At 46.2% G+C, this 22,927-nt stretch overlaps 2 protein-coding genes across 2 annotated transcripts in view; both read right to left on the reverse strand.

Annotated features, from left to right (window-relative positions):
* The window catches only part of LOC125229619 (methionine synthase reductase), a 309,939-nt gene that overhangs the window by 24,120 nt on the left and 262,892 nt on the right, over nt 1-22,927 (reverse strand). The gene's annotated exons all lie outside the window — the stretch shown is intronic.
* Nucleotides 1,321-22,927, reverse strand: part of LOC125229614 (KAT8 regulatory NSL complex subunit 1) — a 29,364-nt gene continuing 7,757 nt past the window's right edge. The window contains exons 3-9 of the mRNA XM_048134497.1: nt 19,163-19,386; nt 18,808-18,935; nt 17,099-17,183; nt 15,425-15,559; nt 14,479-14,557; nt 12,917-13,096; nt 1,321-4,006 (exon numbers count right to left, since the gene is read on the reverse strand). Coding sequence (XP_047990454.1) covers nt 3,779-4,006; nt 12,917-13,096; nt 14,479-14,557; nt 15,425-15,559; nt 17,099-17,183; nt 18,808-18,935; nt 19,163-19,386 — 1,059 coding nt within the window. The 3' untranslated portion in view covers nt 1,321-3,778. The remainder of the gene's footprint in view (nt 4,007-12,916; nt 13,097-14,478; nt 14,558-15,424; nt 15,560-17,098; nt 17,184-18,807; nt 18,936-19,162; nt 19,387-22,927) is intronic.

Below are 22,927 nucleotides of genomic sequence, written 5' to 3' on the forward strand. Positions count from 1 at the left end.
AAGAAAGGGGGTGGTGAAATTATTAACCCGTCACCACACGGGACAAAACATAATTTTCGAGGAAATTCACATTTTGAATGTTATTTTTGGTCCTTCATTCGCGCATGATTTTTTACAGGTTCAAAAGTTCATGACAATATTTTATATACATTTTCCGTTTCAACCGGCTTGGCTTAGTGGGTAGTGATCCTGCTTATGAAATCGATAATCCTAGGTTCCTACCTAATTTATTTCTGTGATGATTATAGATATTTGTTTTGACAAGGAAAGGAATTACGAATAGGTACATAGTACAACCATGATTTTCAGCTATAGCTTTCAGCTTTTCTATCACTAATGAAGTGCCGACAAAAGTGGCCGGATAGTCGGCTTTCCGTACTAGTTTGCACCCGAGTGTAACAACACAAAACTTTTCCCCTCACTATAGCGAGGAAACTACAACGCAAAAAATTCGTTTATCACTGCTGCCAGTAGTTCCACAGGTGGTAAATCATCTTTATTACTGGATTCACCTACTTTAATCAATTTTAATGCAGTTAATTTGACTTTATTCAAGATCAAATTGCTTTACCCACTAGTGGATAAAATGCGTTTTTACCCGCTGGTATTAAAGGACAAAACACGTGTTTCCGAGCTAGTGAGGGGAAATAGTTATTTGTTATACAAGGGGGCAAAGTTGTATTTTAACGCCGAGTGTGGAATTGAAAAACGAGCAAGTGAAAGGATTCTATATTTGAACCACGAGCGAAGCGAGTGGTTCGAGAATAGAATCCTGAACTTGCGAGTTTTTTAACACACGAGAAGTAAAATACATTTGCACCCGAGTGTAACACAAAACTTTTCCCCTCACTACAGCGAGGAAACTACAACGCAAAAAATGTGTTTATCACTGCTTCCAGTAGTTCCACAGGTGGTAAATCATCTTTATTACTATAGATTCACCTACTTTTATAAATTTTAAAGCAGTTAATTTGACTTTATTCAAGGTCAAATTACTTTACCCACTAGTGGATAAAATGCGTTTTTACCCGCTGGAATTAAAGGACAAAAACACGTGTTTCCGAGCTAGTGAGGGGAAAAATTTTGTGTTTCACTCGGTGGCAAAGTTTGTTTTAACCTTCGTGCCTTGATACCCTCGCAACGCTCAAGATTACACTTTTTGAACCACTCGCTACGCTCGCGGTTCAATATTGGAATCTTTCGCTTGCTCGGGTATCAATATTGGCACGTGCGGTTAAACAAAAACTTTGCCCCCTTGTAAAACAAATAACTATTTCTCCTTGTTACGACTTTTATTTGGTGAGAAATAAAAAAACAAAGTGACTCGTGAATTTTTAACATTTATTTTTCATACTATACAAGACATTTTGTATTTCTCAAGCGCATCTCGTCTCGAATGGAGACGTCCCTTAAAACTACACTTAGCTAAGAAGAAGGCTTTGGCTTCCCTTGCAAAACATACGATCACTCTACAGTTACACCCAGTCCGGATCAGTAAAAACACAATATCGATCAAAATAACTAATACATCTTGTATACAGTTTTATAAACAATTTGATATCCGAACTCGGCCTACAATTCATTAATTTACCAACATTCCAATTTAAAAATTATGACACAAGCAAATGCATTTTTTTACTATTTTACACTGAGATGGAATAGAAGAAGGACTAAGCTTCTGTACCTACATGGCTTGATATAATAAAATTGAAGCAGGAACTTTTCACCAAATTGACAAAACATACGTGATATTGATACAATTTAACTGTAAATTGATTTTGACCAGTAATACGTTATGGTTATAAATGTATGAAATGAAATGTCTAGTCAAGCCAGCCACGCTAAACATCTCTTGAGCTTATAAACGTTATAAATGAGCAATTTAGAGAGAAGATACAAAACAGTCCTCCTTCCATACCCACCTGGGTCACGCAGAATCAACAACACACACCATGCAATCTCCAATGTTATCACATTTTCTTGTATGTTAAGGAATTTTGATACAGAAAGTACTCTCTTTTAGAGATTCAAATAATTAATTTGTAGCCAGTCTATTAGTTACTATTCAGTGCCCTGTTTATATCGTAATATTTACATATCGCTTAGCGGCACACGGGCAGGCTTACTCTAGCAGCTTAACTATGGAACCCAGGTTCCGTAACATCAAAGACAATTGAAATAAGACACTTGCGAAATCAAAAAAGTGATGCTACTTTAGCTCGGCAAGTTTAATTCTGAATGCACATGTCTAGTAGTTCAATTGTCTATGGTAACATTTAATACAGAAACACACCAGTGCCTTGCGTTTGGACAAGTCTTAAGAAAACGCGTTACAGTTATGCCCTTTGACTATTTACAGCTATTTAAAAAGGGCATTGCCTGCTGGTTTTAGAACACAAAACATGAGAATTTTCTTAAATAAGTTTTTAAAAGCACCCAACAAATACAACTGAATTATTTTGAACTCGGTAAGGAATGTAAGAGGACTCGGGGTGCACCAAATGGCCTCAAAATTAGTTCCGTTGTGAAATCAACTCAAACGAAATCTGTACAATTTACAATTACCGATATATCTTACAGTGAATAAAGCTTTAAGAGTTTGGATTTAAAACAATACTTACAATCGATACCCTAAGCAACGACTCTTAAAATTATCTATAGTGTACCAAACTTACATAAAAATATTAGAATAAGCCAAAACAATTTTTAAACAATTTAAATGAAGCCAAACAATTTTATCAAACTACCAACATGAATTATTGATTAGATTACTCATTTTTAGGATTGGGCCTTTTTAAAATCCCTTGCATTTCCATACAAACTAATTTCACTTTTGTAGTAGTGTATTCTGAATTGTTGTATTTAATACTTTATCTGAACGTATAGTGTACTTATTTTTTACTGGAAATAATTGCAACAAATTTTAAAATGGCCCGTAATATATAATTACGGTGAACTATTCAGGATTTACAGAGACCAATATATGTATACATACTTACTTTATTATATTGTCGTGTGAATTATTCTAATCAGTGTAGTAGTATGTGAAAACGGTAATTTATGATAAGCTGTCAACCCTGTGCAAACTGTGATAGTTCTGTATAAATGCTTTACAGTTTCGTTCTATATTTCCGTATTTACACTGCATATTTTACTATTTCCGATTTAAGGTTTAGCAAATTTTGACCACTGCGACTTTATGAGCAATAACAGTAGCAACACTACATACGTGGCGTTCAAGATAATAGATTTCGGTAGCCGTTTCACTTAATTGAGCACGTCTTTCGACGTTGATACAATGCAACGGTCCAGAGGGGGGCATATGATTTGCGCGATAGTATTTTGCGACATAGATCATACGTATTAATGACATGGGAAAGGGTAGTATATCTGCCGGCGACATATAAAGCCAGATGTGCTAGCTCTACTGGATTTTATGTGTTTTGCACATTTTCTCTGCCGGCGATACACTTGTGATTTCATTCATTTCGATGACCGGCCTAGACAATAATGACTATCCATCTACTGTCGCGGTTCTGGGTTCTTTCTCCCTCGTTCTCACTGTAAATCCAATAGCATCAGACAATTTGACTGTAAGTGGACACAATTTCCGTAGCAGAGTATCAGCTAACAAGCACCTTTAGTGTGTGTTTTCATCTGAAGGTCCCGCTTCTCCTGGCTAGGGTCTACGATATCCAATAGTATCGGATGACATAGAATCAAGATCGGCACAATATCAACAGGAAAAGTGTAACAAAAGCACTTGTTGTGTGTGTTTTCACCTGAAGGTGGTCTTCCTCTTGTCGTGCTTCTCCTGGCTGGGGTCCCACTCGACGTCGTCGGGGTCGTCGCCCTCGTAGGGCGCGGGGGAGAGCGGGGAGAGCGGGCTGTGCGCGGCGGGGGAGGGCGGGGAGGGCGGGCGGTAGCCGCGCGGCATGCTCGCCAGCATGTCCGAGTACGTGTGCTCGGGGAGCGGGAAGCGCCGAGGCGAGTACGGTCGCACCGACTGGAAACAAAAAAACTTACGTCAGCAAGATTATTGTATATATACACAGAACACCCCACTAGAAGCCAAATGCAAGCGATATTGTTCGAGACGCAAATCACCAATCCTTGCGGGGTGAGGCGGGCGCGCACGGTGCTGCCATTGGTCGTTTCAAATAATGGCGCGCCTTTATGATTAGCAGTAGGGATGGGAATGGGACATGTCTATTATAGACAATGGTACCGGTACCAGTACTGTGGTGAATTTGTTTTGCAACAAATTATAATATTATAATTAAATTATAATAAGGCCTAGTTACCCTTCGGGTTGGAAGGTCAGATGGCAGTCGCTTTCATAAAACTAGTGCCTACGCCAAATCTTGGTAGTAGTTTCCAAAGCGGACCCCAGGCTCCCATGAGCCGTGGCGAATGCCGATGCCGGGATAACGCAAGGAGGATGATAATTGTGATAGCATCTCAATAAAAATCATTCTAGTAACTAATAACTAAACTGTGCATTTTTACTTACGTTTACTAAGTTAAATAACCAACTAAATATTCTAAACTAATCAATGAACTAAATACCACTACAGACTCTACAGATTCTAGATAATTATTCACTATTACAAATCTGCTTTCTTTTATATTTCATAAAATGGTGCTACCATTTTATGAAATATATGGTACGAACGGCAGTACGAAGTTCCCGCAACAGACATAAACTAACATGGCCCCATGCCTAGTCGTTTACGTGAAAGGGATAGCATATCACATTGTTAACTCGGTAAAGAGGGATGGACGCGCCTCGGCGCCGCTCAGCACAACCATATTGACCAGTATAAATGAACTCCGCGGACAATAAACAATATTCAACAAAATAATTAATTTGACTTAACTGTGGAATGTTGTTCCAACTTTTTTACATGTAGAAGTGTTAGAAGACTTGCCACACCACTTTATGCTGTAAGAGACCATTGTTTGCAACCAAAATTGATTATTTAAGATTTTTTCCCGAGCGGACACGGACACTGTTAGCGGGTCGTATACTTGGGCGCTACTGATCGGTGTCGCACGCGTTCAAACTTTTATAAACCTGATTTGTCGTATGCTTGGTGACCGCGAGTCGCCCTGTAAGGGCCATCTTGTTGTATTGATCTGTGTATATATATCACACAATTGACCACAAAATTGCAGAAAAAAAAAACAATTGGAAATTGATAAACTCAGACTGTGATTTCAAGATTATTTGCTGCTACTAAATTTAGTAGAATTTATAGACGGCTTAAAATTTGAAATAAGAGTGTTTGAAATAATTGTTTTTTTTTAATTTATTGAGAAACAAACAGTCTTATAAAACATGTATGTAAATATGCTAAAAGCTAGAATTTCTTATAGAATAGACCTATAGTTTCATATATGTAAATATACTTTTTTATAAACTTAATACTATGAATACTATGAATATTAGTTACATGACAACTGCAAAAAAATCTAATACAAAAATAAGATAAGACCGAGAATAGCATAATAGACCGAGAATTGTTAGGTATAAAACAAGATATTTTATTTGTAATTGTTAATAGTCACACAAAAAGTAGATTGTGCAATGTGGGCGGAAGTTAAACTGCTAATAACGAGAGTATGTTAAATATCGACGGTTCGCCGGAGCTATTTCAAGACTCGAGTTCGGAATATTTTTATCCCAAATCATACACAATGTTTCTTGGGCAATGTAAAAAATATGTAAATAAAAACAAGGGGGGTACCGGCAATGTTATGGGTAGGTTCAGATGACTAGTATCGAATGAGCGTTTACAACTACATGAGTTTATATTCAGGCTGCGCACATGCTAACGTGAGTTTTACGCGCGTTAACATGTGTACGGCTTGAATATTACTCTATGTAGTTGTAAGAGACCATCCCCACTCCTCGCTGACGTCCGTTCCGCGTCCCGTCAGTGCCACGCCGCCCGAATGTAATTTAAAAAACGTCTCCTCAGTACATTTTGTATAGGAAGGACTCGCAAGCGGCGCAAGGGACGTCGCTTGGCGCGCCCCAGGCGGCGCGGTGCGCGCCAAGCGCCGCGTCGCCTGGGGGCGCGTCTTACGTCCTTCCTATACAAAATGTACTGAGGAGACGTCTTTGAATTACATTCAGGCGGCGTGGCGAAGACGTCCGTTCCGCGTCTCAGGACATGCGTCGCCTGAGTGGGGATGGTCCCTAAACGTGCTTCGAACGCCTGTCATCTCAACCCACCCTATAACTTCTTCGGGAGAATAATCGTTTTATAACTCTATATCTGGTCGAGTGATGAAAATGCTATATCTATGTTACCTCGTGCGGGTCCCGTGGTGGCTGTGGTGCGGCTGGTAGCGCAGGTGCGGGCGCACAGGCCGCGTCGCCGGCGGTGGCGGTGGCGCGGCGCGGGCGGCGCGCGCTGAGGTAGCGGCCGCTGCGCGAGTGCCGCGCCAGCACCGCCGCGTGCGAGATGTCCTCCTCCTGCATGTTTACCTCGTGCGGGTCCCGTGGTGGCTGTGGTGCGGCTGGTAGCGCAGGTGCGGGCGCACAGGCCGCGTCGCCGGCGGTGGCGGTGGCGCGGCGCGGGCGGCGCGCGCTGAGGTAGCGGCCGCTGCGCGAGTGCCGCGCCAGCACCGCCGCGTGCGAGATGTCCTCCTCCTGCATGTTTACCTCGTGCGGGTCCCGTGGTGGCTGTGGTGCGGCTGGTAGCGCAGGTGCGGGCGCACAGGCCGCGTCGCCGGCGGTGGCGGTGGCGCGGCGCGGGCGGCGCGCGCTGAGGTAGCGGCCGCTGCGCGAGTGCCGCGCCAGCACCGCCGCGTGCGAGATGTCCTCCTCCTGCATGTTTACCTCGTGCGGGTCCCGTGGTGGCTGTGGTGCGGCTGGTAGCGCAGGTGCGGGCGCACAGGCCGCGTCGCCGGCGGTGGCGGTGGCGCGGCGCGGGCGGCGCGCGCTGAGGTAGCGGCCGCTGCGCGAGTGCCGCGCCAGCACCGCCGCGTGCGAGATGTCCTCCTCCTGCATGTTTACCTCGTGCGGGTCCCGTGGTGGCTGTGGTGCGGCTGGTAGCGCAGGTGCGGGCGCACAGGCCGCGTCGCCGGCGGTGGCGGTGGCGCGGCGCGGGCGGCGCGCGCTGAGGTAGCGGCCGCTGCGCGAGTGCCGCGCCAGCACCGCCGCGTGCGAGATGTCCTCCTCCTGCATGTTTACCTCGTGCGGGTCCCGTGGTGGCTGTGGTGCGGCTGGTAGCGCAGGTGCGGGCGCACAGGCCGCGTCGCCGGCGGTGGCGGTGGCGCGGCGCGGGCGGCGCGCGCTGAGGTAGCGGCCGCTGCGCGAGTGCCGCGCCAGCACCGCCGCGTGCGAGATGTCCTCCTCCTGCATGTTTACCTCGTGCGGGTCCCGTGGTGGCTGTGGTGCGGCTGGTAGCGCAGGTGCGGGCGCACAGGCCGCGTCGCCGGCGGTGGCGGTGGCGCGGCGCGGCGGCGCGCGCTGAGGTAGCGGCCGCTGCGCGAGTGCCGCGCCAGCACCGCCGCGTGCGAGATGTCCTCCTCCTGCATGTTTACCTCGTGCGGGTCCCGTGGTGGCTGTGGTGCGGCTGGTAGCGCAGGTGCGGGCGCACAGGCCGCGTCGCCGGCGGTGGCGGTGGCGCGGCGCGGGCGGCGCGCGCTGAGGTAGCGGCCGCTGCGCGAGTGCCGCGCCAGCACCGCCGCGTGCGAGATGTCCTCCTCCTGCATGTTTACCTCGTGCGGGTCCCGTGGTGGCTGTGGTGCGGCTGGTAGCGCAGGTGCGGGCGCACAGGCCGCGTCGCCGGCGGTGGCGGTGGCGCGGCGCGGGCGGCGCGCGCTGAGGTAGCGGCCGCTGCGCGAGTGCCGCGCCAGCACCGCCGCGTGCGAGATGTCCTCCTCCTGCATGTTTACCTCGTGCGGGTCCCGTGGTGGCTGTGGTGCGGCTGGTAGCGCAGGTGCGGGCGCACAGGCCGCATCGCCGGCGGTGGCGGTGGCGCGGCGCGGGCGGCGCGCGCTGAGGTAGCGGCCGCTGCGCGAGTGCCGCGCCAGCACCGCCGCGTGCGAGATGTCCTCCTCCTGCATGTTTACCTCGTGCGGGTCCCGTGGTGGCTGTGGTGCGGCTGGTAGCGCAGGTGCGGGCGCACAGGCCGCGTCGCCGGCGGTGGCGGTGGCGCGGCGCGGGCGGCGCGCGCTGAGGTAGCGGCCGCTGCGCGAGTGCCGCGCCAGCACCGCCGCGTGCGAGATGTCCTCCTCCTGCATGTTTACCTCGTGCGGGTCCCGTGGTGGCTGTGGTGCGGCTGGTAGCGCAGGTGCGGGCGCACAGGCCGCGTCGCCGGCGGTGGCGGTGGCGCGGCGCGGCGGCGCGCGCTGAGGTAGCGGCCGCTGCGCGAGTGCCGCGCCAGCACCGCCGCGTGCGAGATGTCCTCCTCCTGCATGTTTACCTCGTGCGGGTCCCGTGGTGGCTAGTGTTGAGTTCCTCACTCATGAGGCACCTCATTTGTACCACTCATATTGGTGATTTGTCGCAGCACTTCACACGGAAAAAATGTATTACATCACACCTCAACTCACCTCACCTCATTTTACTCATAACCTCGCGCGCAAGTCTCGCAACACAAACACCTCATGCCACACAAATCATTCACAAACTTCAAATCATTCAAAAACTCATCTGTCACACGAGCGCCTCGCGGTCCTCAAACTCCCTCGCGAGAGTCGACACTTCAAAATGAAGCGGCTCATCGTCTATGTCACCGAACTACAAACTTTATTGCCGAGACAAAAGGTCCACCGATACATTTGTACCGGAAATCGCTTTGTACCGGAAGGCCTCACCGCGACAATGTCACATCACATTACCAACATTACTTCTAAAATCCTTTCAAAGTGAAACAGTTAGTTAGGTTTACCGTAAGAGTGAATGAGACAGACACGAGCTATGCTTCAAATTTGCCTCGACAAAATACGTTACACGTGACTCGAAATAAAACAGTCTTAAGCGCCGCAAGCTTTCATACATATTACGTCGTTGTGATCCAAGCATCTCTTCAAATTGGCGCGCAAATTCCGCAACGCTCTCATTCGATAGTTTCGATGCTATTACTTGAGCTACCGACTTGACCAGTTTAACGTGACCTATCGGACCAACAGATTTGTATGACTGTTGTCATTTGTAATAAGGGAGCTCTCTTATACTGGTCGTGACATATTTATTTTCGAAGCGTTTTGAATACCAAGGACGAGTAACTCAAAATGTGCATTTATGAAGTTAGCTTGACAACAGTACAGGATTAATGACCGAAATATTATTTTAAATTATTTTATGTACTTTTATTTAGATTCGTATGTTGGTATTATAGGTGTAGTTGTTATATATTTAAATGCCACAGATATGAACTTTGTACGAACGAAGAGTTAGCGTCTCACAAAATTTGAATTTCGCACCTTTTTATTAGTGACAAATATTTATTTTATTTTTGCAGATTTTACTTATTTCTATATATCAGTTAAATTTTCGTTGGTTGTTTCGTCTAAGTTAAAAGTTTGAAAATATTTTTAGGTGGATAATATTTAACATCATATCGCATTGCAGCATGTTCAACGGATAAAGAAGAGACATTTCTATTTTGTTTTTACGTTATAGTTATAGCCTTCCTTAAGACAACAATATGGGCTAATATTATCCACAAAAAAATGTATATCCATTTATTACACGGAGTATATATTATATGCAGTTAATAACATGTTTATTAATATGTACACATTTTGACAACATTATCAAATAATAAACGTGAGTCGTGAAACGAAACGCATTTCATAGACAGTTGAAGTTGTCAGTTGTGTTACTTGTGTTGTGACAGTTGTTTGTTGTTTCCAAAGTTCAATGGCTATGGCTAATTTATTTGTGTCATACAGTGATATTACTAATAAATACACCAAAATATAATAATGGTGACATTTTATACATGATTTAATATGCTTGTGGCTCTGCCTTAGTGTCTTTTACGTGCAAAAATATAGTCAAAAGTATGAACGGCGTCGAGAATGTTGGTGTTCATTTAATTTACTATATATTGCTGTTAGAATATCCACAGCGGTAAGTTGGTTATTTTTACGTAAAAGTGGTATGTAATTAGAAAACAATATGAACTCACGTTTGTTAAAAACATGCAGTTTTTAAGGTTACAGTTTCAATTGAAATATATTATTATTAAACTGTAAATTATAAATGAAACCATTATAAAATGATATCAAGAATATTAACATACGATAAATAACAATAATCAACAGCTAAAATAGAACAAAAGTTTCATAGAACCATCAAATCAATTTGCTTTTTATGTAGTTTCATATTACAGCAATTGGAATTCTTAAATAATATTTCAGTCTTCTGTTGTTCAAGTTCTCTTCTTAACATTTAGTTGCAAATAAAATTTAATAGGTATAAAGGATGTTATTACATAGTATACATACTAGAATTTGTTGCCCGATTGAGTCTATCAAATCGCCGATAGCAAAATTTTATATACCAGTACCTCACCTCATTTGAAGTAAGACATTGTAACACCTCATTTTTGAAAATGAGGTACTCATACAAACTCATTTTAATTTGATGTCCTACCCATCACTAGTGGTGGCTGTGGTGCGGCTGGTAGCGCAGGTGCGGGCGCACAGGCCGCGTCGCCGGCGGTGGCGGTGGCGCGGCGCGGGCGGCGCGCGCTGAGGTAGCGGCCGCTGCGCGAGTGCCGCGCCAGCACCGCCGCGTGCGAGATGTCCTCCTCCTGCATGTTTACCTCGTGCGGGTCCCGTGGTGGCTGTGGTGCGGCTGGTAGCGCAGGTGCGGGCGCACAGGCCGCGTCGCCGGCGGTGGCGGTGGCGCGGCGCGGGCGGCGCGCGCTGAGGTAGCGGCCGCTGCGCGAGTGCCGCGCCAGCACCGCCGCGTGCGAGATGTCCTCCTCCTGCATGTTTACCTCGTGCGGGTCCCGTGGTGGCTGTGGTGCGGCTGGTAGCGCAGGTGCGGGCGCACAGGCCGCGTCGCCGGCGGTGGCGGTGGCGCGGCGCGGGCGGCGCGCGCTGAGGTAGCGGCCGCTGCGCGAGTGCCGCGCCAGCACCGCCGCGTGCGAGATGTCCTCCTCCTGCATGTTTACCTCGTGCGGGTCCCGTGGTGGCTGTGGTGCGGCTGGTAGCGCAGGTGCGGGCGCACAGGCCGCGTCGCCGGCGGTGGCGGTGGCGCGGCGCGGGCGGCGCGCGCTGAGGTAGCGGCCGCTGCGCGAGTGCCGCGCCAGCACCGCCGCGTGCGAGATGTCCTCCTCCTGCATGTTTACCTCGTGCGGGTCCCGTGGTGGCTGTGGTGCGGCTGGTAGCGCAGGTGCGGGCGCACAGGCCGCGTCGCCGGCGGTGGCGGTGGCGCGGCGCGGGCGGCGCGCGCTGAGGTAGCGGCCGCTGCGCGAGTGCCGCGCCAGCACCGCCGCGTGCGAGATGTCCTCCTCCTGCATGTTTACCTCGTGCGGGTCCCGTGGTGGCTGTGGTGCGGCTGGTAGCGCAGGTGCGGGCGCACAGGCCGCGTCGCCGGCGGTGGCGGTGGCGCGGCGCGGGCGGCGCGCGCTGAGGTAGCGGCCGCTGCGCGAGTGCCGCGCCAGCACCGCCGCGTGCGAGATGTCCTCCTCCTGCATGTTTACCTCGTGCGGGTCCCGTGGTGGCTGTGGTGCGGCTGGTAGCGCAGGTGCGGGCGCACAGGCCGCGTCGCCGGCGGTGGCGGTGGCGCGGCGCGGGCGGCGCGCGCTGAGGTAGCGGCCGCTGCGCGAGTGCCGCGCCAGCACCGCCGCGTGCGAGATGTCCTCCTCCTGCATGTTTACCTCGTGCGGGTCCCGTGGTGGCTGTGGTGCGGCTGGTAGCGCAGGTGCGGGCGCACAGGCCGCGTCGCCGGCGGTGGCGGTGGCGCGGCGCGGGCGGCGCGCGCTGAGGTAGCGGCCGCTGCGCGAGTGCCGCGCCAGCACCGCCGCGTGCGAGATGTCCTCCTCCTGCATGTTTACCTCGTGCGGGTCCCGTGGTGGCTGTGGTGCGGCTGGTAGCGCAGGTGCGGGCGCACAGGCCGCGTCGCCGGCGGTGGCGGTGGCGCGGCGCGGGCGGCGCGCGCTGAGGTAGCGGCCGCTGCGCGAGTGCCGCGCCAGCACCGCCGCGTGCGAGATGTCCTCCTCCTGCATGTTTACCTCGTGCGGGTCCCGTGGTGGCTGTGGTGCGGCTGGTAGCGCAGGTGCGGGCGCACAGGCCGCGTCGCCGGCGGTGGCGGTGGCGCGGCGCGGCGGCGCGCGCTGAGGTAGCGGCCGCTGCGCGAGTGCCGCGCCAGCACCGCCGCGTGCGAGATGTCCTCCTCCTGCATGTTTACCTCGTGCGGGTCCCGTGGTGGCTGTGGTGCGGCTGGTAGCGCAGGTGCGGGCGCACAGGCCGCGTCGCCGGCGGTGGCGGTGGCGCGGCGCGGGCGGCGCGCGCTGAGGTAGCGGCCGCTGCGCGAGTGCCGCGCCAGCACCGCCGCGTGCGAGATGTCCTCCTCCTGCATGTTTACCTCGTGCGGGTCCCGTGGTGGCTGTGGTGCGGCTGGTAGCGCAGGTGCGGGCGCACAGGCCGCGTCGCCGGCGGTGGCGGTGGCGCGGCGCGGGCGGCGCGCGCTGAGGTAGCGGCCGCTGCGCGAGTGCCGCGCCAGCACCGCCGCGTGCGAGATGTCCTCCTCCTGCATGTTTACCTCGTGCGGGTCCCGTGGTGGCTGTGGTGCGGCTGGTAGCGCAGGTGCGGGCGCACAGGCCGCGTCGCCGGCGGTGGCGGTGGCGCGGCGCGGGCGGCGCGCGCTGAGGTAGCGGCCGCTGCGCGAGTGCCGCGCCAGCACCGCCGCGTGCGAGATGTCCTCCTCCTGCATGTTTACCTCGTGCGGGTCCCGTGGTGGCTGTGGTGCGGCTGGTAGCGCAGGTGCGGGCGCACAGGCCGCGTCGCCGGCGGTGGCGGTGGCGCGGCGCGGGCGGCGCGCGCTGAGGTAGCGGCCGCGCTCGCGCGCCTCGCTGCGCGAGTGCCGCGCCAGCACCGCCGCGTCCGATATGTCCTCCTCCTGACAGACCGTATCCGTTTCATAACGACATACTCAACGATTACAATGTACCACGAGAACGAACTGAAATGTATTCGCTCATAAAAACAAATCTATCGTTAACCCGTCGAGAATTCTCGTATTGAAATAAATCTCTCGAGAACGCCGACCTGACATTAAATAAATCGATTCGATTTAAAACGTGTCACCGGTATAGACTTATGAATAAAACCATATTCATCAATATAACATCCCTACTTTTGAACTAGGTCCACCGACCTACCTTCCCTTAATTTAGTATGTGTACAGACGCAAGTTTCCCCTTAGGTCGCACGGTCCGACTAGTTCGATCAATCGGAATACAAATATTTTTTTCCTGTTGGCTCGATTGATCGAATTAGAGATTTTTCAAATCCTACCAGTCCTACTATCGGATTAATTTACATACATAATCCTACCAGTCCTAAACTACTAAAGCTTCATCGGATTAATGGGATTTTAAAAGTTCGTCTACTTCGATCGATAGAACCATGAGATCATATTTTTTTTCCTGTTGGATCGATTGATCGGACATAACCGTAAGCTTGATATTTTGCTAAGTCCAGATGACACATAAAGGTTAATCTAATCTTAACTCATTACTAGACACTAGCATTTGATAAACTTTTCTATATTTTATTTGATCATGTCAGTTCATAGACTTGATAGTACAAATATATAAGAGTGTTCTGCAATTAGCACAAATCACTGTAGCGTCTGCCTTTGTGTAAAAATAAAATAAACTATTATCAAGGAATATGCCTATTATTTCAATATATAAAATTTACTAATTCTAATTCACACCGAAAACAGGCTAAATTCATGAGCGGTTTTTAGAGAATAAGGTCTAGATTATTTGTTAGATCTTTCCCTCGAAATCTCAATTTCGTGGTAGTAAAATTCCGCGTCGAAGGTGAGACAATACTTTTGAGATGTTGGTAGATTACAAAAGTAACCATAAAACTACCGGTTGGACAAACAAGAACAATAAAAATTGTGTGATCGGATTAAGAGGATTTTTCAAGATCTCGTGGCTCGATCGGTCGAACCAGAATCCCATTACTCCGATAGTAGGACTGACAAGATCAGAACTTCAGATTCAGAAGTCCTTATAGTCCGATTAATCGAGCCAACAGGAAAAATTGATCGGACTAGTCAATCGTATTCCGATTGATCCGCGCCACCACCTGAGTCAAAAAACGTCCTCAGTACATTTTGTATAGGACGTAAGACGCGCCCCATGGCGTGGCGCGGACGTTCTAAGCGACGCTCTGATGTGGCCGGTCCGTAAGGGCAAATTTCACGACGACCTTCTCGACAATCTCAAAAAAATATATAAATAATTAATTTACTATGTTACGTACCTCGCTCTCTAACGACAGCCGCCTTATCTTAGAGACGCCATTATTGAGACGCATGTCCGACATCTCCATTACTCGCCACCTGTAAAAAAAAAAGTATAAACATAAAATATCGACAAACCAATGACTTTCACTCCTCTTTTATGACACTTTGGGCTACAAAACTTGCCTACCACCTAGCGATCACTCTGCTCATTTGCTGCCTATTGCATTATATTATAATTCAGCCTGACTCAATTTGCCTCCTATATCATCATCATCAAACAATCCGCCGATTTTTTTTAAGGACCAATAACGCCCTGAGATAAAAAAGTTTGGAGACACCAGCCGGACTGGCCGAATTAAAGCCTCCGCCACACATAAAGCGTTTTGATAGCGTAGCGTTAGCGAAGCACAATGATAGCGGTGCGCCGGCGGAACGCCGGCGTTCCACTCGCAATCGGCGCGCATTCCGCTCGCTAGTTCCCGCTGGCGTCCGCTGGGCGCAACGCCAGCGTTCGTCCGGCGCACCGCTATCGTTGCGCTCCGCTACCACTCCCCCTACGCTATCAAAACGCGCATGTGTGACCGAGCTTTAACAATCACTGACTAGACGCCAAACGAAATAGAATCTAGCTCTGTAGCGGTAATACAGAAGAGCGATAGAGTTAGGGACCGGCCACATCAGAGCGTCGCGTGTCTCGGGGCGCGCAACGGACGTCTTACGTCCTTCCTAAGATACAAAATGTACTGAGGAGACGTTTTTGGAATTACACTCAGGTGGCGATCCGTTGCGCGCCCCGAGAGCGACGCTTAAGTGGGAACGCTGGCTTAGGTAGCTACGACAGATTTGACTACGTACCCTGGTTTACGGTTTTGTACCGGTAGCGTTCTCATTTTGCACTATTCGTTTCTGTTTCGTTTGACTCAAGCTACTACGCCCTAACGAATGTTAAAGTAGTATGGTTACTTGGGCGTGACGATCTCCTTGTAGGTGAGTATCTGCGGGCGCGTGGCGGCGGCCACGGACTGCGGGATCACGATGTTGTCGATGTCGAAGGATGCGGCTCGGGCGCGCGCCTCCGTGCTGCCGCGGCCGCGCGACCTATAAACACAACTTCATTATTATTTATTTTTCAGTACAGATGGTGTTTTTTTTTTACGCACTAGTGCGAGAAGTGGTTCATTATATGCCAGGTTGAAACTTCGGATGGCCATCTGTACTGAAAAACGTCGTACTATACACGTGCGAAAAGGAAATTCGTAACTCGTGTCGATTTAAAACACTTCCTTCGGTCGTGTTTTAATTTATCGCCACTCGTTTCGAACTTCCTTTTTTACGCACTTGTATCGTAATGTACTATTTCATCACACCCGCACTTTAAATGTGCTATTGCTCGCAGTCGGAGCGTGAGAACGTTCTCCCAAGTTATTTCGTCATTTACAGGGTCGTGTGTAACATAGATCGTTAAAACCGTCGCGATTTAACTTACTCTCGTTACAACTGTTGCAGATGCTATTTTCGAACTGTTATTCGTCATTTACAGGGTCGTGCATAGATCGTTAAAACCCTACATGGCAGATGCCGGCCCCCGGCCCGCGCCCCGCGCACCCGCGCATACGATATAGCTCTTAAAGCATTGTTAGGTACCTAGCCTTTAAGGGATATAGTGGGCCACGGGGCGCCGGGGTTACGGCGGCGCGGGGGAGTGCAAGCGACAGGGTGAGTGCAGGATCATTACAGAGGACAAGTCAAAATACAGGGAACAGTGCGAATTTCACGAAAGTTATTCTAGAAAACTATTATTATTAAAAAGTAAGTGCATGGTCGTAGAAAAAGTATTGTATGCAACGGTGTTTAACTGAGTCAAAAAATACTCGTGGCGTCTTAATAACAATTTTCGGCTTCGCCTCAAATTGTTACCCACGCCACTCGTCTTTTTTGACCTCCTTTAAACGCATGTTGCATAAAATACTATTAATTCACAAGAACAGTTACAGTATACCAGTTAGTGCGTTTTCAAATTATCCGATCCGATATCGGATGTCGGACCGATATCCCATACATTACAGGCGCCATCTTGTATTTTTTCCATTGAAATCCGTCCGACATCCGATATCGGATCGGATAATGTGAAAATGGACTTACACTTGCTACTAAAAGTAAGATAAACATATTAATAGAATGTAAACAATGAAACTCATTAAATATCCATACTAATATTATAAATGGGAAAGTGTGTGTGTCCGTTTGTTTGTCCGCTTTCACGGCAAAACGGAGCGACGAATTGACGTGATTTTTTAAGTGGAGATAGTTGAAGGGATGGAGAGGGACATAGATTACTTTTTGTCTCTTTCTAACGCGAGCGAAGCCGCGGGAAAAAGCTAGTATAATATAAATATTATAGGACATTCTTACCTGTGTAATCTGTATTGACTGTTAAATAAATTAATAAACACAATGATAAACACTCTGGCAACCAAGAACCCTAAGTTATAAAAATTACGACCGATTTCTGACGTATTGCGCGATTTTTAACAAAAAAAAAAACTCTGGTAACCAAGAACTGTTTGCTCTGAGACCGAAAAATCCGCTAGGCGGGTAAATAAAAATAAGTAATTTGTTAAATAAGTATGATAGTACCTTTCATGAGTAGATGTTACAGTTTCCTCAGACTGTTTTCTTTCTTTGATTCTTCTTGATAAAGGTGGTCTGCCTCTTTTCAATCCTGAAATAGAATACCTTTTATGTAGATTATGTCGTCATATCGTTATCCAGTGTATTAGACTTTAGAGGATCATTTATGGACCAATGTTCGTTCTGTTCCCTATGTATGTAATGACACCATTTTTGATTTCTTTCAACCCCTTTCTGCCAAGAGTGGCACTGAAACTTAGTAGTTCATGTGCTCTACTTACCCCTTTATGGGATACAGGCGTGATTATATTAAAAGCTTTTATTTAACTTGCCTTGTTAGTATGTTAGTTTGGGTCAAAAAGTACAAGCTAATTTTGACCCACTTCCCAGTTTCCGATTGAGCTGAAATTTTGCACAGATATGTAAATCACGTGACAATGCAATATTATGGTATCATGGTGCCGATCACAGGGACAGAAGGTGGTCACAGGGACTCCGTTATAAACGTCGTATCCCCATCGAGTAAGGGGTTTTTAAAAACGTCTCGGAGAGCAGTAGATGTCTGTCGAAAGAAAGGTTCGGCGATAAAAGCTCGTGCTAAAAATGATATTTTTGCAAAAAACTTATGTATATATGTATGTTAGTTTGCGACGTTATTGCCAGCGGTCGTGTCGCGTGTATGTATACTCTGTCAATAAATAAGAATAAAGATAACTATAGGTATCCTTTTCTCTAGCACCCTAAAGAAAAGGGTGCATATAGTTTTGTTTGTTCGTATTTACTGACAAACTCGTTTGACAGGGTATAGTAGATATAAGGCCTTGTTGTCACTTTCCATCAGGTGCGACTAAGGTCAATCACTGTTTATAATAATAAATAATAATAAATAATAAAGTGTGTAGGTACTGGTGGGACGGCGCGGCTTGGGCGGCGTGCGCTCGGGCCGGGGCTCGCCGGCGGGCGCGGCCGCGGGCGGCGGCGCCGAGCCCGCGGGCTGCGCGCCGCGCCGGGCGCCCGCCGCGCGCGCGGAACCACCGCGCCGACGTCAGCGCACCCCAGTGCACGCCCAGGGAGATGTCTGCAATACGAATTACGCTATTACCAAACACACACATTCAAACAACCGGGGATCGATTTTTGAATTTCGAACGCACGAATAGGCCACTTTCCTAACTGAGGAATGACGTCACGGTCGATTCGTTCACTTTATATCTTTCTCTTTGGCTTATTAAATAGAAATGATATTCAAACATAACTACTGTCCATATTTTTCTTCTAATTATGTGGTGCTTTATTTCATGCCCTGCATAAAATATTTTATTTTAAGTATAGGAAACTAGCCTATTGTTAGAAATTCTGTGGAAAACGACGTAATGATATTTTTAAAAAAGGACGACTAGTAATTTTATAACTAGTGGTAATTACCACCCGTTTTCTATTCTGTTGGTAGAATTTAAATCGCTAGTAGTGAAGATATTATTCAACGAATTTCACGAAATCGAATGGACGACATTCAAAAATCGACTCCCTGGTCCGAAATTGGCTATGGACAACAGCAACACCACCCTCAAATCCATAAAAAAAAACTAGGTTAAATACTCTTAGAACAATTTAAAGTACTCTCACTAGCATAGAGTTCTACATACCTACACTGAGGTCACGAAAGACTGCCGAACGTCACAATATTTGAATAGGTAGAATTTAACAATACATACCCTTAAAGTCACTAAGCACAGGATGGTAGCCAGGGTCCAGCCTCGCGAGCCCTTCGGACGCTGGTTGTGTAGGCGAGGCGCGTCCCGTGCACACACAGCAGCTCTCCAATCCATGCTCGCAACTGCAACTGTAAAACAAATCATCATTACATCTTGAACTTAAAATACAATACAATTCACAAATTTACATCAAAATAAAAAAAGAAAAGACAACACCAAACACTATCCCATTAATCAAATATGTAGGTTGCTTGTTGAAATATCTACTACCTATACTTATACTATTATACTTATACGAATTATTTACTGAGGAGCGGGCGGTGGCGCGCGCAGGTCTCGGTGGCAGTATACTTACTGGACATCGGCAGGCTTGGCAGCCTTGTTGGTGGCTATATGCAGGTTATGCATCTGCAGCAGCTTCCTCTTCTTGAAGGTGTCCCGGCGGAGCGGGCGGTGGCGCGCGCAGGTCTCGGTGGCCGGGTCGTCGTCGGCGAGCGAGGCGCCGGGCAGGAGGCCCTCGTAGGCTGACGGCTGCGCTGGCTCGCCTTCGAACTGGACGGGGCCTTTTGCTTCGCGGACCTGGATAATTTGCAGATGCGTACACCAAATGCGCAAGTGTGCAAATGCAGTCTCAGTTAATAAAACTAAGCAAAATATTCATTTGATAAATTATGTAGGGCTTTATACATATAAATTGCGTATAAAATGAAACACGCAAATATTTTTTTTTTTTTAGTTTATTCAGAAACCAAACAGTCACATAAACACATTACATATTGGCAATACAATGTACTGCAAAAAAAGAAAAACAATAACAAAAGACCTGGAGGTTCATAATTGTAAACCAAATAATGTGGCAATCAACATTATATTGACTGATAAGATGTGGTTAGATTTGATGAAGTTCAACCAAAAAAATATACAAGTATTCGTTTCCTGATTACAGCAGGAAAAGTCGTAACTTATGTATACAATAGGGATCGATACATTCAGTATTACGTCACTACTTAAAAAAAAAAACTTGTATCTTCGTCTGTCAATGAAAAGAAAATTGTAGTAAGTATGTATGGAATGCATATAGACTTACTGCGTTTTAACTTTGAGGAACAGCGTGAGATACGAGATTTTTTTAAAGTAGTGACGATTAGTCATCATCAGATATCAAACTGTTTGAACTGGTTTTATGAGTTTATGAACTAGCAAGCAATAACACTTAGTTTAGCAAATTAAGGTGGCTCGCTTTCCATACAAAAAACATCTACCATTTATTTAGTCACCGCACACTACAACTAAATAAAAATATGCGCATACATCTACTATACATTATCCGTCGTCGCGGTAGTGAATGAAATACATTGTTTCATACAGAAATCATGGACAAATCCTTGTGAATTTTTTATTAATTTTACGTAAATGTGCGTGCCAAATTTTGTGTACAGACACAGAGCCGTCATATTTCGCGCATTTTTAGTTGACATTGTCATCAGTGACATTTGGCTCTTGACAAGTAATTATTTAAAGATATTGGTTTAGTTAACTCAAGCAGACTCAGAAATAATGACGCATTTTGTCAACAAAGATACATATCGTGTATTTCGACACTGCTAATGTAAATCGAAATGGCGTCTCGGTCAAACGACTGACTATGATGCAGAAGATCGTGGGTTCTAATCCGAAGTTTTTTTTAATCATTTGAACTTTTATGGATTTATTAAGTATTTTTTATTTTTTTAATGGAATATTTGACTATTACTATATTGCTTTCCTATTTTTTATTTTCATACAAAAATACAATACAATCCTTTATTATGCCTTTGTTGATAAAATAAAATATTACACGTCTGGTATAATACATTATACATAGGTCATAGTGTGGGCATAGTATTAGTAAAGTATTGCATTTACTAAGCTGGTTGACCTATGTTATTGTTGTGTGAATGTTTTTCTTCAACAACTAAATGGTTATATACAAGAATATGAGTAGCTTTTGCACATTGTAATTTTTCCTCAGTCACCCGTTGACCACGAACGCTTTAAAGTGTTTGAAACATCGGGATGAATTTTAAACTTATTATACGCGATTTAATCCGTTTTCATAGTTTTTATTTCATGAGTAACTATCGCGGTAACTGAAGACAATATTCACTAAATGGTTACAAATAATAATTATCATCAATATAATCTGGTCCAGGCAGGCAATTATGGTCGCGCGATAAATGATAAAACATCTGGCCGTCCCTATAATCGCACTTACTAATAGTGCGACAGGGACGGCCTGATATTTTATCGTCTATCGCGCGACCATGCTACCCGTACTGTACTAGCTTTTGCCCGCGGCTTCGCTTGCGTTAGAAAGAGACAAAAGTAGCATATGTCACTCTCCATCCCTTCAACTATCTCCACTTAAAAAACATGTCAATCCGTCGCTCCGTTTGGCCGTGAAAGACGGACAAACAAACACACATTATCTTTGGTGAAACAACGAATTCTTCCACTTCAGATTATAGAGTAACCAGCTTTTCCCATTTATAATAAACTAGCTTTTGACCGCGGCTTCGCTCACGTAAGAAAGAGACAAAAAGTAGCCTATGTCACTCTCCATCCCTTGAACTAAATCCCCTTAAATAATCACGTCAATTCGTCGCTCCGGTTTTGCCGTGAAAGACGGACAAACAAACAGACACACACCCTTTCCCATTTGTAATATTAGTATGGATTTGACATTATTATTTATATTTAATTAATTATATATTAAGCCCAATTTCGTCGGGAACAGCGTGTTATGTAATGGCGTCGATGGTGTACAGTCGTCTGTCACGCCGTGAAGGTGCGTTCGATTCCCAGGATTCTATTAACTTTTTGTATTTTTTTGGATATAAATTTCGTATTTTTTATTGACCGAGCAAGAATGGAGAGCCGAAGGTATCAATTTTATCTTAGAGAACCTATTGATATTTTTATTGTCATTTTGATTTTCTATTTATTAAGTTGAGATATAAAACACAACTTTTAATACCATCGCTAAATATAATATTTTATTGAAATTACTCCTTAGATAAATAACAAAAAATAAAACCGCCTTCAAAAATAAGCGCGTTACAAAACACGGAGAAACTAAAAAGCCAAAAATAATAAACCTTTCAATTCAGATTTCTTATCGTATTGCAATAAGCTAAACATCCAAATTATAAACAAATCAATTATTTTTGTAGTCGGTACCAGACCTGTTCGTCGCCTTGCTATTGCCTGTTTGCCCCACCCAACCATACACAGGCTGGTACCGACTCCAAAAATAATTGATTTGTTTATAATTTGGATGTTTAGCTTATTGCAATACGATAAGAAATCTGAATTGAAAGGTTTATTATTTTTGGCTTTTTAGTTTCTCCGTGTTTTGTAACGCGCTTATTTTTGAAGGCGGTTTTATTTTTTGTTAAAAAGTTTATTTATTTGTTGATTTTTAGTGGTTCCTAGTGATATTATATGTATCAGTCCGAATACATGTACAGTAGTGAAAGAATTATCCTTTAACTCCTAACCATTGAGGAGTTGACCTTCCATCATCAGCTCAGTTGATTTTTAGTGGTTCCTAGTGATATTATATGTATCAGTCCGAATACATGTACAGTAGTGAAAGAATTATCCTTAAACTCCTAACCATTGAGGAGTTGACCTTCCATCATCAGCTCAGCCACATAAAATTATTACCATCAGACGTAAATACTGGTGTACCTTTGAAAAATAGACTAAAAACATTACATGTGCCTATAACATTTGAAGAGTTCCCTCGATTTCTCCAGGATCCCATCATCAGACCCTGACTTGGTGCCAATGGGACCATCTCGGGGTTATACCGGTTCGATCAAAAAAAAATTTTGAAAATCGGTCCACGATTCTCGGAGATATCGAGTAACATACATACAAAAAAAAAAAAAAAAAAAAAAAAACATTCAGTCGAATTGAGAACCTCCTCCTTTTTTGAAGTCGGTTAAAAAAGTCCACTTGAGTTTTTAAAGCATTACGTTACTCAGTTAACTATTGCATTTTCATTTACTAATTTAAGATTTCAAAAGCGATTTGAATACCCTTGCTCCATCGAAAATAAACAATTAGAAAAAAA

Source organism: Leguminivora glycinivorella, chromosome 9 (genome assembly GCF_023078275.1).
Source record: "Leguminivora glycinivorella isolate SPB_JAAS2020 chromosome 9, LegGlyc_1.1, whole genome shotgun sequence".
Classification (NCBI taxonomy): domain Eukaryota; kingdom Metazoa; phylum Arthropoda; class Insecta; order Lepidoptera; family Tortricidae; genus Leguminivora; species Leguminivora glycinivorella.